The sequence below is a fragment of the Labrus mixtus genome, chromosome 15 (genome assembly GCF_963584025.1).
Source record: "Labrus mixtus chromosome 15, fLabMix1.1, whole genome shotgun sequence".
NCBI classification, from domain to species: domain Eukaryota; kingdom Metazoa; phylum Chordata; class Actinopteri; order Labriformes; family Labridae; genus Labrus; species Labrus mixtus.
In genome coordinates this window covers 5,535,758-5,554,241 of record NC_083626.1, presented here as the reverse complement: position 1 = coordinate 5,554,241, position 18,484 = coordinate 5,535,758, and the positions used below count along the sequence as shown (strand labels likewise).

Sequence of the window (18,484 nt, the reverse complement as noted above, 5' to 3'; positions counted from 1 at the left end):
TGTTTAACAGATCAGTATCAGCTATATAGAGAGTCTGTTTGAATCCTTTGTTCCATCTTTTACCCAAAAGGCTTTAATGCAACAACTTTTGTTGTGCCTTGTTGTAAAGTGCAGCCGACTAAAACTATCATACTTTCATTTCTCCTCCAATTTGTGTGTTTTATAAGCAGAGAAGGAGCCTCGCCTGTGGCAAAACCCTACAATTTAAATCTACAGAATGCATTACAGGAGTGTTTTTTAGGTTGTTCAGCGAGGTTACATGTGTTTTTTTTTGTTGATGTTTGATGCTCATGATCAAAAAAACAGTGTAAGTGTAACAACTGACTCGGTCCAACTTGATCTAAACTTTCACGAGGCCTTATCACATTAAGAACTTAATTCACTGAGGAGTGAGTCTGGGTAAATTAAAAACTTCCTGAAAACTACAGGAAGTTTTCAGGAGTTTTGTGCTAATTTAAAATCACTAAAATATATATTTTAATGTACACCAGTAAAATGTGTTCTTGTGAGGCATACTAATAAACCATGCATGCTTTTTATTCATTTTCATTTTCAGCAGAATGATTGAACCAGCGAAAGAAGCTCTTCTAGTCTTCTGACTACTCAAAGTGCTTTTACATTACAGGTCACACCTACCTTTCATACCCACTCACACACTGATGGCAGAGGCTGCTTTGTAAAGGGACCATCAGTATTAACTCAGCCATCCAAACACATGTATACACAGCCGCCGTTGAAGCAGTGGGAGCAACTTTTTTAGTGTCTTGCCCAAGGAAACATCGGACATGTGGCTGCAGGAGCGAGGGATTTAACCTCCAACCTTCCGACTGAGAGATGACCGACTCTACCAACTGAGCCGAAGAAACGTGTTGTCCTACAGAATCAGTGAGATGCTACATTTGCAGAGTGCAGCTAGATTGCTTACTTTTAACTAAGTGATTTCAATTATGTCAACTTCATGTTTAGCTCAACTGTCCGCTTAACCCTTCATCCTAACCTGTACAGTATTTATAAGCACACACATACAGTATTACTGCATTCTACATGCTCCTATTTCTCAAGTCAAAAGGCATATTGTTGGAATGGTGCCATAAACAAGCTATGACTCACAAGCACAAAATATCCTCACGGATTAGATGGTGAGCCAGACACACAGCTGACATTCACACAGAGAGAAAAAATATATAACATAGTGGTGTACCTCTTGCTCTCCCTCTCTCTGCCAGCTTCATGTTAGCAATCACACAAGCACACACCATTTCAACACATCCATTTCATTCTTCCTTCTCACTTAATCCTCACTTTTCTCTCTTTTCCTGTGGCCCATTGAAGTCCAACCGTTTACCTCCCCACAACAAGATTGGTGTTTTTCGCTCTCTCTCTTTGTATCACATACCCTCAAACACACAGACACACACAGTTTGACCAGATATCAGGCCACACTTTGGGCTGTCACTGTGCAGCGGATGAAGAAGAAAAATGTAATGTTTCTTTTTTTTTGGAAACATTTCGAATACGTAAATACATTTAAAACGGCCTCATTCAAGATTAAGATTAAGAGGCGTCTATCACCAGAGCAAGGCCAAAGAAAACAGGTGTCTAACAACCTATCCCCGCTTTAAAAAAAATGCTTCTGGATGTTAAATCAGAGAGTTGAGACATTACCAAAGCTAATACATTTGTGAGGCTTAAGGAGCGTCTATGCCGTAGAGCTGCATTATTTTGTTTTTCTCTTTTTTTGTCTTTTGTTTTCACTACAGGCTGTACCTACAATCGATAAATAACACAACCTTTTGCCAACTAACATGCGCTACTGTCTGTTCTCAATCAATTAGAAAAACCTTGAATAATGCAGCTGGGACTCTTTGATGCTTTTTTCCTGGTGAACCAAACTTGTACAGAACCAGGACCCCAAAACCAAGGCACGAACCAAACCTGACCTCTGTCTGTCAACCCCGCCGAGTGCTGCGTACTGCTAGCTACACCAGATGGCCTGGATTGTTCTCATTTTGTTGTCAATAGTCCATATGTTCTGAGATTGTAACAGGTCACATACATTTTCTTCTGTGCTTACATGCCCAAACAGTTTCAAAATGACATTAACACACATTATTTATGGGAAGGAATATTGTTTTTGTCAACACATGTACAGGTTGAACTGTTGGGCTCAAATCTGACACATTTTCTTTTTCCATACTGAAAAGAATGAAAACATTACCTTTTCAGATTCATTACATGCTGACAAATGTTTTGACGAATGAAATTGCGCAGACATTCCACTTCAAAGAGCCCATCAGACTGTTTGAAGAGAGACAGACAGAAACGTGATGCAACCAGCCAGGAAACAAATACACGCATGCGCACGTATCAGTTAGCTTGGCACAATTATTATGTGGGAATTGTTGTGGATGTGGGAATATCTTTTTTTTGGCCTTTAATGGAATCCCGCATTGAGTTGACTATGATTCATTTAAAAACATGACAGAGCCAGAAGTAGGATGTGTCATCACTCTTTGATTAAAGCTTGCACAAAAAAAAAAACCTCAGAGTCAAAGAAAGTGATGGAAAACTAACAGCAGTGATGAGCAGCGTAGTGACAGAACATATTAGTGAGGGAATAGGGGAGTCTCACTGTTCTGTTACAGTTGATGAAAAGTAAGGCCCAACAGGCAGGGAGAATATTTTCACCATGGTATGATTTGTGGAGGAAATTCTGAATTAAAAGAACAGTGTGTAAAAATGACTACAGAAGACACATTTCACAGGATGATTTGGGTAGGTAAGCAAATTTCCTTATCAACGTGAAACTACAAGCTAACTAAAGTGTGCTAACATTAGCCCGTTAACACGACAATGCAGGCCACAGGCAAATTGCAGCTTGAGCCAAGGACTGTTTTATCTGCCGCTTGTGCTCAACTCCTCTGTTCAAACTCGAGTGGAGGGGGGTTTGGAGGTGTGTCGCTGGAGGAGAGGGGAGGCTTTTAGTATGGCAGGGGTGCAAACAAACAGCAGTTTGTTTTGGTTTCATGCACTGGATCAAAAATGTGCACATTCTTAAAAGAAGACAGCAGTCATAACTCACTATGCAATAAATGTCTACTGAAAGAATGATGGACTGATTGGATGGACACTTGTTCACTGCAGGCTGCACACAGACTGACGGCAGCAGAACAAATGCAGTTTATAGCTGCTGTTTACGGCTGTACAATAATTTCCATTTATACGACACGGCCCAGAGCTATCTTTGCATGGTGTATTTATCTTCACTTTATAGTTCCAGGTTTGAGTGTTTGTAATGTGTAGCGCTGCGTGTGTGATCTTGCTGATGCATGCAGAAGTGCAGCAAAGAAAGTCAATATCTCATAACAAGCATGTTATCAAGAGCAACTGTGGCCCTCTGATTGATTTGTAACATCGCAGTCTCTCTTCACACTTTATTTACTTTAACAAATGTAGCTCAGTCAAGGAGAAAATTGAAAGTTAATGGGAAATTAACTCTGTGTCCTGTGTATGTGTGTGAACATTTAAAATGTGCGCGCACAGCGTTTGATAAATAAGAGCTGTGGTGTTTTATCTGCTGTTAGCGATGCAGTCTGCACTGACGCTGGTTAGGGAAGCTTTATATTATGAGTTGAAGTAAACTGATGGTAATGGTTTAGTCACAGTTTAACACTGATCAGGTTATTAGTGGATGCTCTCAGAGAGGTGTAAATCATTACAACTCCTGCAAGGTATGTCACAAAGATGTGCCTTAAACCTTGAAGGACCGAAGCACCTCTCACAGGATTGCCTGGGTTGTCTATCTCTCACTGGTTCCTTTATTCTCAGGCAAAAGCGCAGCCCTGCTTTTAACTGACACAAAAGAAACCAATCGACAAAAAGAAGAAAAATGGGGAGGTAAAAGAATAGAGGTGCTGACCTAGACCTCCAGCTGCGATTACTCTTCCTCCCAGGCAGCCTGCCACAAAGTCAGCCCTCTTCTCCCTCATCCTGGACGTCCGGGTGGGTTTGATCCAAATACCTGCAAAAAGAAGGAAAGAATAAACGGTGAGTTATCTTGGATCAGGTCCTTTAGCCTGAACGGAGTAAGAAATACTCTTAATTTAGAGGCATCTAAAATGAAAAAGACTCTTTTGCACTGCCAATAGCATGTGGACTGAACGTGACAATGTTTCATGCTTTTATCAGGTTCTGGAGCCAGCTGCAGCTAGATTCAGATCCTGCTGTTAGGTCTTAAGATCAGGTTCACTCTTTTGTTCACTCAGTAAACACTTGCTGTGGACAGTTTCAAGTTCAAAAACAGTTTCAATTTTTCCCCAGATAGACCTGGTTGTCCTGGGAATTGGCTTAGCTTAGCATAACGGCTTGAAACATGGTAAAACAGTTATTTGCCAACACTATTGATACACTGTGTCTATCCACTATGCTAAGCTAGGCTAGCACACTTACAATCCACTATGCTAAGCTAGGCTAGCACACTTACAATTAGAGTACTTTTATTCTAAACTAATGGGGGGGGGGGTCTTTTTTGTTGGGGAGAAGAGCAGACCATTGGTATTATTCCTTTATTCTGTTCTCTGTCTTTAATGGAAAATTAGCTCATCATGTGCAACAAGAATGGCAGAATTCCTGCAGAAAGAGCAGGTACAGCATGTAGACTGGCAGGAAGGCCATAATTGGTGGGGGGTCTATAACACAGCTTGGTTGAGTATCTGATTCTTAATGGTCAAGAAGTGCTTTCTATACCGTCTGTTATTTCTGTACAACAGACCGCTGCTTTGAATAACAGCAGATTTACTGCAGCAGATAGACAAAGAATTATAAAAAATAATAGAAGAATAGGTGTAGAAAACAATAATAATCAGAGAGATCTGTACTTGACAGCACAACAAGGTCTGCCTCAGGGGCCCTCTCACTCCTCGCCTTCTTCCTCTTTCTTCCCCTTCACTTGCATGAAACCCACAATGCATCAGCAGATTACATTACTGTATTTGAGACAGTGATACGAAGTGACACATCCCCTTTTCAACTCCTCCACTTCAGAAAACATCGAGGAGGGAGATGAGCTGCTAGGATCAAGACTATGCAACACATTAATTCACAAACACTGGAAATGTTAATGAATTCATAACAGGTTGAATTGACAGATATTTAGCACCCATCATCGTGCATCGTGATCCTTTGTTCTTTAAATCGCTGCAGTCATTTTGCTTTAATTGAAGTTTTGAACCCATGGATGAAAGGTGACTGTGAGCTCTTTGTTCAGTTAAAATGTAAGCTTGCTCGTCTGGTGCACACTGCCATGAAGGTTATGGGAAGGACTGAAAATCTCTCCCTACAGTCGATATATGAGCAATCTGTTCTCACAGCACAGAGAGTGTTGTCTGACCCGTCTCACATCCAACACTCTGAGTATGAGCGTTTACCATCTGGCAGACGATACAGAGTCCCCCAATGTAAACTGAACTGTTTTAAAAAATATTTTTAGACCCACCTCGATCAAAATTCTAGCAATGTTTCTTAAGGCTTTATGGGTTGTGCAGGAGCATCAGGATGTTCTTATATGCTCTTAGCTTTTTCATCTTTTCTCTTTATGTTGCTTTATGCAGATCTTGTGTGTGTTTGTGTTTTTTGGTTTGCATTGGGATGTGCTTTTCTATCGATTGTGTTTGTTCCTATTGTTTTTATGTATTGATTCTACTGTCTACTGAATGTTTGCAGCACATGGAGTCCAAGACAGATTTCTCCAAGGGGACAATAAGATAGAGGTTAGATTCTCTGCGCATGCCCGGCCCGACCATGCCTGAAGCCGGTTCGGGCCGGGCGGGATACAGTTAAGGAAATGGGCCTGTCTGGGACCAGAGAAGAATGAGCACGGGCTCGGGTCAGTTCATGATGGATTGTTTCGACCTATCTATGCTCTTCTATAAGGTGTATCATGTTGTATCATATCTTACATGGTAAATCACACTAAGAGAGTATTTAAATATCTGACACCTAGCATGCTAGCATGCACATAATAAAACAGAAGCACAGCTGTAATCCAGATTAAGGCACCTACTGTATTTTCTGTTCTGATCTATTTTTAGAAACTGTGTAAAACACAGAAATCTGCTGACCTACAGTTACATGCATGAGCTGCAGGGCTTGCATCAGATTGTGGTAATATAGCTTCATCAAAGGGCAGAGCTTACCCACTGACCCTCGCTCCAGCACTCACATATTGTCAAGAGCAGTAAAAAAAAAAAAAAAAGATACAAATACAACTTAGTGAACCGATGGGCCTCAGGGTGGCTGTCTCACTCTCTCTGACGGGGTATAAAGTTAATCAGATGCTTCTCCCACACAGTAAGAGGAGCAGGAACAAACATCCCCTCTGGACATCTTCGAAAATCTCTTAAAGGAGGTGAGGGATGAAGTATCTGGTGACTAAATGGACATCCACTCAGCAATGGCAGGTATTGGAATTGATCAGTGGATACAGGGATAAGGGAACAAATGATGTGACAGGACAATAAGCTCCACATTGTCTCACAGGTGCAGGCTGCTAAACGGTCACCAGAGAGCAGTTATCTCACCTGACAGAAAAGTCTACTTGGAAAGTTTACTTCTGCTGCTGCAGCCCAAAGTCACCCAGCACGGGGGAAAACACGCTGCCAATTAAACTCTGCCAACCCTGTGCACCACAGAGTCCACAGAGAAGTACCATTACTGGAGCAATTTACCCCTTAAGAATGTAAAAGCCTTTTAGAAACAGTGCATGTATCTTAGAACTTCATGTGTATGCATCGTTGATCATTTTTTCAAACTGCTGTTAAAACTTGCCACGCATCACTGCCCAGGCCAGGGGAATAAAAAGAACCATTCATTTTGGTTAAAAAACACTGATATTCTCGGTAGTGGAAGTCAGCAAAAAAACTGAGAAAATAAAGGATAAGAAAATAAGCTCCAAGGAAACTGAAGAAGTAAAACAAGTTATGTTCAGAAACTAGAAACTTTTTGATTTGATTTGAAAAATTTGATTTCCTGCAGGCAAAGAAAAGGCAGAGGAAAGGGAGGGAGGCGTAGGAAAAGGGAGGGAGGTAGAGGGATAGCTTGGAGAAAACAAATATATATTGCAGAGCTCCCTTCATGCTGGCTGTGAGGAAGTAATAGAAGCTAAATGCTAATCTCTGAGCCACAGGAAGGTAAATCAGAGCCACCAGCAGCTCACTTATAGATTATGCTCAGCGCAACACATCAGCTATTCAGCTGTGGCAAATGGAATGGCCAGATAAGACGCAAATATAGTGCCGATAAACGGGAAGAGAGGAACAGAAGAGTTTAGCTTTCAAATAGACGTGTAGGCTTGACGCTTTTGCTGCTTTCTGAAGTCGTCCATGGATCAATTTAGGAGAAATCACTATAACACTGTTGTTGTTGTTGTTGTCTCCTCTACCTCTGGATTCAGTTCAGTCTCAATACGTTCTACCCTGATAATATGTGTTTGAGAGTGTGTGGGCTTATTTTTCTCATTATACGTGTCTATAACACGGCTTGGTTGAGTATCTGATTCTTAATGGTCAAGAAGTGCTTTCTATACCGTCTGTTATTTTTGTACAACAGACCGCTGCTTTGAAGAACAGCAGATTTACTGCAGCAGAATGTAGAAAAGGGAAGAAGGAAAGCGTAGAGCAAATCCAACATCTCAAAGACAAAGTGAACAAACTGAAGAAGACACACTAACAGATAAAAGGTATGGGCTACGACAGTGTTTGAAGACTGATGATAACATTGTCAGACTCTGACAGTGATGGAGCAGAAACCCTGAATCAGGCGCTGCAGAGATTCATGAAACCTATTCATCTTGTGTTTAAGCTTTCCACCTGAGTTTCAGTCATGCATCCATTGTGCTTTTCCCGTGCAGGGTCACGAGAGGGGCTTAAGCCAATCCCAGATGAGAGGCATGGTTAGCCCATACATCCAATGAAATGTTACCAGTCAATCACCGGGCTGACATCAGCTGTTTTTTTACACATGAAAACTTCTAGAAAATGTCTGGAAGAATTCAGGACAGCCTGCAACTGAAGTCTTCCAAAGTTGTTAGTCACACAATGTCCCTCACAATGTAAAGTTTTCCCTGTGGGACAAGAGAGGGGGGCTGCAGTAGTAAGGTTTTCATGTTATCCAAGATGGAGTCTGGCGCTCTAATTACATGTTTTATGTCAATGCTGTGTTATTGGACGTATTCACAGGACCAATGAAAGAGTGAAAAAGAAGAAACTGGTCAGCAGAAATAAGTATCAAGCTGCTTCACAGCATGAACAATGATTGCATTGTACACTCACTGGCTGCAAAGTATACATGTCATTATGCCCATTATGCCCATGCAGGAGATGTATTCATAACGAGAACACTAACCACTGACACATCATGCTGTCCCTGAGTAACATGTCAGAGGAAAAAGTCAAGACAAGAAAAGATGTTGGATTGGCTTCTTTTTTTGAAACCAGAGGCTCCCCATCTTATATTGAGTATTGAATTATAACACATTCATATGCTTATTTTAGCCACCTACAAAGTTCACTGTTACTATGGACAAGATCCCTACTGCCTAAAAGTAATAATTTATTATTCAAAAATGTTTTAAAATAACTTACAAATGAATATTGTCTGTCAAGTTATTCATTTCTTATGTAAGAAGGACACAGATGAGCCTGTCAGGATGTTTTTAGCAATAATAACCTGCTTGTTGATCATTACTCTTTCCTTATATGTGTGCTTATTCTGAAACTGCAGCCATACCTTCCACATGAGATTGTGAGTGCATGTGTGTGTGTGGCCAAACAATGCCCTGTCACATAGGTATTCTCACACATAACCTCTCACAAAGCTTGACAAGCAGAAAGCAACCAAGAGACATGAGTGAACGGTTCTCCCATACAGAAAGGGGAAGCTCCCGTGCAGCATCTTTCACCGCTGCTCCTGATCTTTTAGAGGACAAATGTTCCACTCTGAGGAGGGAGCGCAGCCATTTATCAGCACAAGTTATTAATACTGTTGCTCTAGCCAAAGACAAATTTTAGAGGATAAGGAATGAGCAGGCAATAAATTGACTTTGGTAATCGCTCTTCTTGCTCCTGTTTCACAACCTTACTGCCATGGCTGCACACACACACACAGACAGACATGTGACACACACTCTGTTAGTGGTTGCCTATCAGACCGCCTGAGTTGAGTGACGTGTGGGGCAGATATGCGTCTGCTGGACTCAGCTGGAGGAGAGGAGAATGTGTTATTAAAAGCTCTGAATCAATCCTCTTCCTTCTCCTGTTTCGCACTCCCATACAGCAGCAGCCCTTCACTCTGTACCCATCACTGAGCTCAATCAGACACACACACACACACACACACACACACAACACACACACACACACACACACACACACACACACACACACACACACACACACACACACACACACACACACACACACACACACACACACACACACACACACACACACACACACACACACACACACACACACACACACACTGAAAGGTGTATGAGATAGTAGCAGGAGCACACGCACGTATTAAGACACAAGTGTTCTAAAATATGCAGACACACGGACAAAGATAAAGCTGTAAAGATTTGAATACATTGAGACAGATGGGGACAGAAATATGCCCGATTTCACCTACGCATTTAAAAACTCTCACACTATCTTTATTCCAACACACACACAGTGTACCTGCCCACTGGGGGAATAGTATAAACCTCATTTTGCTGCTTTACCAAATGTCAAGGGAGAAATGGGAAGGCATAGAGAAGGAAATGAGATGGTAATGACAGCAGGCCCTCCATGAGATCACATTCTGATATATCTGCCAAAAATACACAGGCAGAGTATTTCAGGCAGAAATCAAACAGATACCCTGCATGTCATCCCAACCCAAGAGCAGCTGGAGTTGCAAGGCTGCGGCAATTCAATTCCTTTGTTCAAATTCTGAAAATGTTACAGTAGCTGCATTTTTGGGGCTGGTGCAGTGGTTAGTGTTGTTACCTCACAGCGAGGAGGTTCCTGGTTTGAATCCCCATCTGACAGGAGCCTCTCTGTGTGGAGTTTGCATGATCTCCCTGGGTACTCCGGCTTCCTCCCACAGTCCAAAAAACCCCTAAATTGCCTGTAGGTGTGAATGTGAGTGTGGCTGGTTGTCTGTCTCTACATGTCAGCCCTGTGATTGACTGACAAACAGTCCAGGGTGTAACCCCGCCTCTCGCCCTATGACAGCTGAGATCGGCTTCAGCGACCCTGAATGGGTAAAGGGCTATAGCTAATGCTTAAAAGTTGCGTGAATAAGGATTAAAAGTTGCATTTTTCAGTTGCACATACTATAGTGTGTAAAATCTGCAGAGAGTATCAAAGATGTGACATCATCACTGGGTGTGTGAGCCACACTTTTGATCCATCATGGTTGACAAGCTGCCTTTGTGGCAGCGTTTAACGACTTCCAGGAAACACTTCCTTTTTTCCGTGTGGGGTTTATGTCAGTAGGGGAAGCGGTGCAGTGAAGGGACAGCTTTGTTTATGTATGAGACACTGGTAAAGTGCATCATCTACTGGATATGTACTCTGAAAGTGGCTTATTTTACCTTTTATATATTCCACACAGCACAAGCATCCCCATGGTGAAAAACAGCAAAGCATGTGACTCATCACTGTGGAAATGTTTGCAGGGTGAAGAGAAATGACCATAATATATGAGAGGTGTTGAAAATGAGGCTGATCCCTATGAGAAGTGTTACGTCGTCAGAGTTACATCAAGGTCTGCACTGTGTATCGATGACATGTTGTTTCCATATGCTTACATGCATCAACACCTGCCGGCTGACAAGACTAATGATGGAGCCACGCTGACCTTACAGCAATATGCAGGTAGGATAAGAGTCCTTTATACATAACAAAAAGACACAGACCACATCTGTGATATCAGTCATCCAGTTAGCAACAAACTAAGTGAAGACAAACTGAAGGCTGATAAACACCCACATAGATACAAGCTGCTGCTGGAATAATAACAGGCTGTCAGGAAGGCCAACGAGCAAGGGAACAGGCAGTTAAACAGCATGATTAAAGGGATTCAGATTGCTTCAAGTTAGTGTCAGACAGAGTCAGATAAATACAGCTGTATAAGACGACATTTTAATGAATAAATATTCAAATAAAACAAACTATATCCAGAGGGAAATATCTCAATACCCTTCAGATAAATAATATATGATTTGGTACAGAGTTTCAAGTTCTTCCCAGAATGAACTGTAATAACTTTGGTGGTACCATCACAATGTATCTAGCACCATCATCAGGTCAATATTAGCCTGCAAGGATTGTTATAATGAGCATGCTAACATAACAATTAGTAAGAACCTGTATCTCATTCTTCAATATAGTTTAATTTAAGTAAACATTATGTGCTAAACGATAAAAATGAATCCCCCCCAAACAAATTTTGATGATTTTTACTCAGAAAAATAAGGTGGCATTGCCATAAACTAAAAACTGATGTGATGATAAACTACTGTCCTTTCAAAGAGATCTAATTCATTTCCTTAATATGGCGTAAAGGAAATCTAATATGCTGATCCACGTTTAAATACATACATATAATGTTACATCCATACTAAACCTCGACAAAGTTTTTTTAAACACTAGATAGTGTGAATATTTCAAACAAATGCACATGAGTTGTCCATCATCTGAAATAAATAAAACAGAGGTCTACATGACCACGCCATGAAAATAAAGGCAGCTTAATTGTTTTACAAGAGGGTGCAGGGGAGTTCTCTGGTTCATCTATGTTGTATCTACTGTTCATCCATTAACTTTTTCACTCTAATGGAGACATATGCAGATGGTGCAAAATGTACATGAAGCTATTTGGGTATGGTTAAGGTTTCTAATTCAAAAACTGTGGTCACTGCTGAAAAAAATACTTTTTTTGTTACTACCAGTTTCCAGTTTCCTTCTCTCATCAGATCTTTTCCAATGCTTTGTTGACTTACATACAGCAGGCTGCTATAAAAAGTCTTCTAATCTCTCTTTTTCTTGCCTTTTCTTTCCTCATTTTACCAAGTTTTCTGCTGGATCTGCAGGTGAAACATCACATCTTTGAACCCCTTTATGCTTTTTTAATTTTTTTTAATCTGGCTCTGGAGTTTTTATCTCACTCCTCTCTGCAACTGGATTTGCATCCCTGACAGACGGCTAATTACATCCACTCAAAGAGCCACACACACACACACACACACACACACACACACACACACACACACACACACACACACACACACACACACAACCACACACACACACACACACACACACACACACACACACACACACACACCAACAAACAAATATAGGCCTACAGCTTGGGGCAGTTACTGCAATGCAGGTTTGATTAATAGCACTCTACTATCGATTACAAGGATCAATGCACTAATCCGCATGACTTATGAGGATTAAGGGGATGTGAAAAAGCAATTGCGGGGGAAAAAAGACCCACTAGAGGACTTACACAACTTCCTGTGAGTGCAGAGATAAGAACATGCATTCAGAGGTAAGTCCCTCAACAACTATGGTTGGAAGGACTATCTCAGCTGAATGAGGATCTAGTGAAGGGGGAAAGGTAATACCCAGCTCATTTTAGGAGATGATCCTGGACAAGGTGATTATTGCCACACAGTCTTATCCATCAGGGCTTCAGGGGGCACTCAAGACTGAACTGTTGGGGGAAGGAGATGCAAGCAGCAGGTTTCTACTAGGTTTGCTAATGAGTTTCCCTAGCCTCTCAGTAAGCTCATGAATATTCATGTTTTTCTGGTACACCTACAGGTTGGTTTGAGTTTTAATCAGTTTCACCATCATGGCTGTATCCCTCACCCTGTTATTTCCTGGACACACCAAGGATTGACAATTCTTTTCCACTCTAGGATTATACAGGAAATGACCTTCCAGAGTGCAAACAAGAACAGATCAATCAGTCAGTCAGCTGCTGGACAGAATATAAAGATCCACCTACTCCTAGCAGAGCCCAAATGGATAGTCTCATCAAGAACGCCTACATGAGGATGAAGAGTACTTAACTTGAAACACTGCATTGATACAAATGAAAAGTGCTTGATTCTAAAAAGGCATTAACTACGCATTACCAACTGGTAATTATTTTTAATGAAAGAGTGGAGATATCATATTGGTAGATGATCAACAGAAAGAGGACAGGAGTGGAGAGGAGCAACAGTTTAATCCATAGTATCACACAGAGTTGACTCAATATTAAAAAAGTAAATACTGATGATATGTGTATGAAAATGTGTGAAAATGCTGAATTTGGGGTTCCTGGTTGGGTAGATATTCAGTAAAAAGTAGCACACCAGAAAAATTAGCTTTCTTACAGACTGATCTGTGTTGGTATGTTGGTGCTGTTGGCTTAGAAGTTCCTTTTTGCGTGTTGAAAACACTCCAAAGCAAGCACATCCCTCAGCAGTTCAAGGCGGATTCAGTCAGGTTGGGTCTGAAAAGGGGCAGACTCGGTGCTGGGTTTGGAATCTAACTCTGCTTTCACACTAACATAAAAAAAACTCCTGAAAAAATCCTGAATTTATCGATGTCCAACTGAGCTTATTTGAATATGAAGTAGGATATCATCAGGAGAATTTACCTCAAGCAAGTGGAGGGGGATGGTGACGTTTAGTCCCTTACACCACTATGTACGGGTATGCATGCGACCGGCGCAATCTTGATTATGCTTTCTGTTGGCCAGTGTGTTCTCCGCTCTTTTGTTGATATTGGGATTCTGTTGAACTACACATAGCAATGATATAAAGGCAAATATTCTCATTAAAGAGTTGTATAGTGGACTCTGCTGCTTTGTCTGCCACATCCCTGTCATTATATCAAGTCTTGCCTCGGGAGAACCCCCCCCCCCCCCATCTGACAGGCAAAAAATAGTCTCCCGCTGTGAGGTACAGATCAGGAGGATTTCAGGGGCAGTCCTCCTGCGTATGTAAAAACGTCATAAGAAATAGCTGTGTTAATGTTTCATCCACCATCCAGTCACAGCTAAACCATGGTTTTAAGATGGAATATTAAGTGTTTCCATGGAGACACAGTGTCATGACAATAACACCGAATATTAATATTAGAGATGAAGAAAAAGAGCTGGATTTCCAAAAGATGGGTGTTATCGGTTCACAGAAATATCTGAAAAGTGATTCTCTGTATTCATTTGGAACAAAACTGTTATCATGAGTATTATTATTGAATTGTTTTTGTTTGCATATCACACGATAGAAACGAAAAAGGAACACTTTTTTAAAACTTTGTACTATGCGATCAGTGAAAACCAGAAGGAGTCAAGGTCCATTGGTGTCAGAGACATGCTGGTCTACCATTCACTGTAATATCTTGATTATCACTTGTATTTATACGACTGTGAAAGGTGAAAGGGATTCAAAGAGCGATGGCAAATCATGTTGGATGGAAAATGTTTCTCAAGATTGCACCACTCCGAGAACAGAAAGGGGAAAAGGTGCAGAAGAAAATCCAAAACCCAAACATCACATCTCTTGTTAGAGAAGCAACAAGAAGACAACAGGGAGAGTGTAAACATGACAAGGATGAATCAGAGGGAGAAAAACAAGCTTTTGGTTCTAAAGGTCTGACAGCAGCTGACGGCTTTTGAGTCGTCATTCAACACCTCTACAGTCTCTTCTCTCCAGCCCCCCCGGCGAGGAAGAGTATCTCTGATGCGCAGACTGGAATTATTCTGTAGATTGTGCTCTAATGAAAAGAGACAGAATCAGTAGGAGGCCGAACAAATCTATTTGATAGCCCAGGCAATTGGAGAATAATATCAACTTTTGCACTGGCAGAATAACAAATGTGAAGATGACAGCTGATACCAAGGGCTGTAATTAAAAATAAAATAAAAATGTTATTCTTTCTGTATGTCTTTTGTCTTTTTATCTAATTATTATCTAATTATCCTCTTTTAATCTTATATCTTCACAGTCCCTTTACTCATTCTGTTACTGAAAGCCAATTACCAATCGGTTCCCTATAGCTCTATATTTCCTGGCTCTGTCTCTCTTGTTTCTTTAATTTATTCCCTGACACCTGCACCCAACAGAAAGAACACGAGAATCTGGATAAAGCTGAATATAGCTCAATTACTGAGTGAAACACATCCCACAGGAGCCAGTTGAGACCAGAGTTCATGTCCATTAGCCTCCCAACGTGTGATTGTGCATTCACCTGTGTGAGTACACACTGACACGAGCTCCATGTATGAGTCAGAAACACAGCTGTGCCAAAATGTGTGTGCTATTTTTTTTCTTGTAATTTCTAGAGTCAGTTCTATCACTTTATAAAACATAATTTCACACGTACTTCTGATTTGTATATGGTGGGCAGCCGTTCTAAGGTTTTGAGTTATTCATCTTCAAGAATTCTGCTGGAACCGAGAAAGGGGGGGGGGGGGGGGGGGGGGGGCAGATGGGGGGTTGTGGTGATATAAGAAATTACACAGACTTTTTTTTCCCTGCAGAAAATGAATGTTGTCCATAGAACAACCCTTAAGACACAGATAGAAACATAGTTCTCCAGGTAGTTCTTGCATGATTATTGACTTTTAACTAAAAGGACTTGTGAATGCATTACAGGAAGACATTTCTCATGTATAATATGGAATACCTCATGGCTCTATTCATGGCTATGTGCTTCTGCAATGTTTAAACTTTTTAAGTATGGAAGTAAGTTCTACCTCTCTGCAGATGATACTCTGATTTATTTTTTGGTATCACAAGTCTTGTTGTCTATTGTAAAACAGGGAAAGTCTAAAGTATCCTGCTGCTTAACTGAAATTCAAATTGATTATTCGCCCTGCTTGACAAAGACACAAGTCTGATCAAGTAACAGAAACTCATGACCATCGTGTGAAATTTCCAAGCTTGATAATCCAGGTGTCCCACTTGATCCTACACTCCCATTTAATCAACCCAACCTTGATCGTTTACTGCCTCAGGTCAGGCCCTGAGGTACTTACTGATTTTCTTCAGGGTAACATTGGCGAGAGGATTAACAAAGGCAAAAAAAAAAAAGTTTTGACAGAAATTTTAAATGACGATCGAGACACTGACAATGTTTAAATCATGTTTTAGAGGTTTTATGAACACACGTACAAGGCAGGGCCTCCAGAACTTTGCATCAAAACACTGACACAACACCAAGAGTGACAAAGTGGAGAAACCAGAGCTAGGTAGTGGAGCTCAAAGCATTGTAGGTTGGCAAAATCATAAAAGAGGGTATAACAAAGCAGCTGGAACTAGAGAGAGTGCACAAAACATATTGTGAAAAAAATGGAACAGCAAGGGGGAAATAAAAACAAACAGAAAGATGAATACTTGCAGCTATCATCCCAAGAATTTCAAAGGGTTGGACGAGTGATATTGTACTTCGGGAAACTAATAAAGAAGATGAATGAGTAATCAGCTTAATGAATGGAAGTTGTTCCAAACAACAGCAGGGATGAATTGAAATTAATGATTTGGAAAAATTCAGTCATCTGCCTTTCAACATAACGGGCCGCTAATGATAATCATGACCCATTGATTTTATTTTGTTACAGACTGAGTGGAAAACAGTTCAAGTATGTACATAACTAGATTCCAACACATATTGAGAGAGGTCAGAAAACTAATTATAGGAAAGATTTCTGGATCGAGAGATGAGATGCTTGACACACACACTCTCTATCCTGTAATAATCTCCACCAAAGAGTTCCCCATGTCATTCATAAATATATTTTCATTTGAACTCCTAGAAACAAATATGGGTTGGTCATGGTCAGAAGGTAAATTAGGATAAATATTATCTTAACCAAGGTGAGCATGCATAACTAGTTCCCAGCATCAACGGTCCATAAATTCCTAACCTTAGAACAAAGCAACAAGAGGGGCAACATTGGCAAAAACAGCTTCGTCCCTCTCAGAGATATGTAGACTATGACAGCAGTTCAGCTTTCAAAGTATTCCATTCCCAGCACAGACATAAATGTATGAGCAACATTGGTTTTAGAGGCAAGAAAAGCCTCCAACAATACACCTCATCCATGCTTGTCAATATGGGATAAAGATGCTGTTATTTGTCTTTGGAGACCGGCTACATTCAAGGTGAAACACATTTTGGCAGACATAGACAAAGGTTAGAGGTGGGTCAGTTGTATTCAAAGAGTGTGTGAGGCCTTGATGCAAAAGTGTCAGAATTGTCAAAGCTGAAATGTCTTCACATACATTGGTTGAAGCCTTCCTGGAAGAGGAACTGACATACAGTATGTCAACACTAACAAGTCAAACAAGTCACACATCCAACAGGAGATGGAAGCTACGAGTGACAGAGGAGTCAAAGGCTCAAGGTTTGGTGTTCATGGGCAGCTTGCCACAGTGTCATATGATGAAGAAAAAGGAAAAGAAGTGCTGTTGCTGTCTCCATGCACCAAGACAAAAAGGATGATGAGATGCAGAAACTAAAATAATACTGACTCATAAAAATTATATGTTGACTTAAAGAAGAATGCCCACAACCAGAGGAAATTTAAATTAAAACGATGTCTTAAGGTTCTGATTGAGCAAATGAGGTGACTGTGGCTGGCTTTGTTTCTTGAATTCTGTTCTGGATGAGGGTGCCGTAAGGGGGAGAAAAGTTAAGATGTTTCTAAGGGGCCATGACCCAAAAAGTGTTGGAAAATTACTTATTTCTTATTATTGTTAAATTATTAACGTATGGCCACACTTTCCAGTGTGATCACAACAATAACTTTTATTGTATTTTTCTTTTCTTTTCTTTGGCAAAAAAATAAAAATAACATTCAGACAGCCTTGGTGATAATAGTGGTGGGGCCCAATGAGATATCTTTTCATGGGGCAGAGTTCCTGGCAGCGCCCCTGGACAAAATAATTCTATTAAAGATCAGAAGCCAATACTGCAAAGCTTTAGTGAAATAAACCAAAGCTATGGCTCTCACTAAAAATGACAATATGTGTGTGGGTTTGTTTATTGTCATATCTAAACTGATTTGAAAAAAAAGTTGTGAGTTAGCAACAATGAAATAGAGGAAACTGCAGTGAACAAGTACAGGGTCATAGAGCGGGAAGCAAAGAACCAACAAATTCTCTCTGACAGTTTTATACACACTGAAAGGACACTGGAGGAGGATTGACGGTCTGATGTTAACACTTAATAGAGGACACTCCATCGAGGGCAAATCGCTTTAACCTGACAAGGTCATTTTAAAGAGATGATGGAGTTCTGCTTATGGAGGGATGAAAAGGTGGGCTTCTAGTCCATTGTGTGATAAGTAGTGTGTGTCTTTAAAGGAGTGCCTCAGGGAAATGGAGCAAGTCAAGAGTTTCTCCAAACCTCTTGATAGAGCCTTGACT

At 40.7% G+C, this 18,484-nt stretch overlaps 1 protein-coding gene across 1 annotated transcript in view; it reads right to left on the bottom strand.

The window, feature by feature from the left end:
• The window catches only part of klhdc8b (kelch domain containing 8B), a 53,399-nt gene that overhangs the window by 11,465 nt on the left and 23,450 nt on the right, over positions 1–18,484 (bottom strand). The window contains exon 3 of the mRNA XM_061057317.1: positions 3,920–4,021. Within this exon, the coding sequence (XP_060913300.1) occupies positions 3,920–4,021 (102 nt within the window). The remainder of the gene's footprint in view (positions 1–3,919; positions 4,022–18,484) is intronic.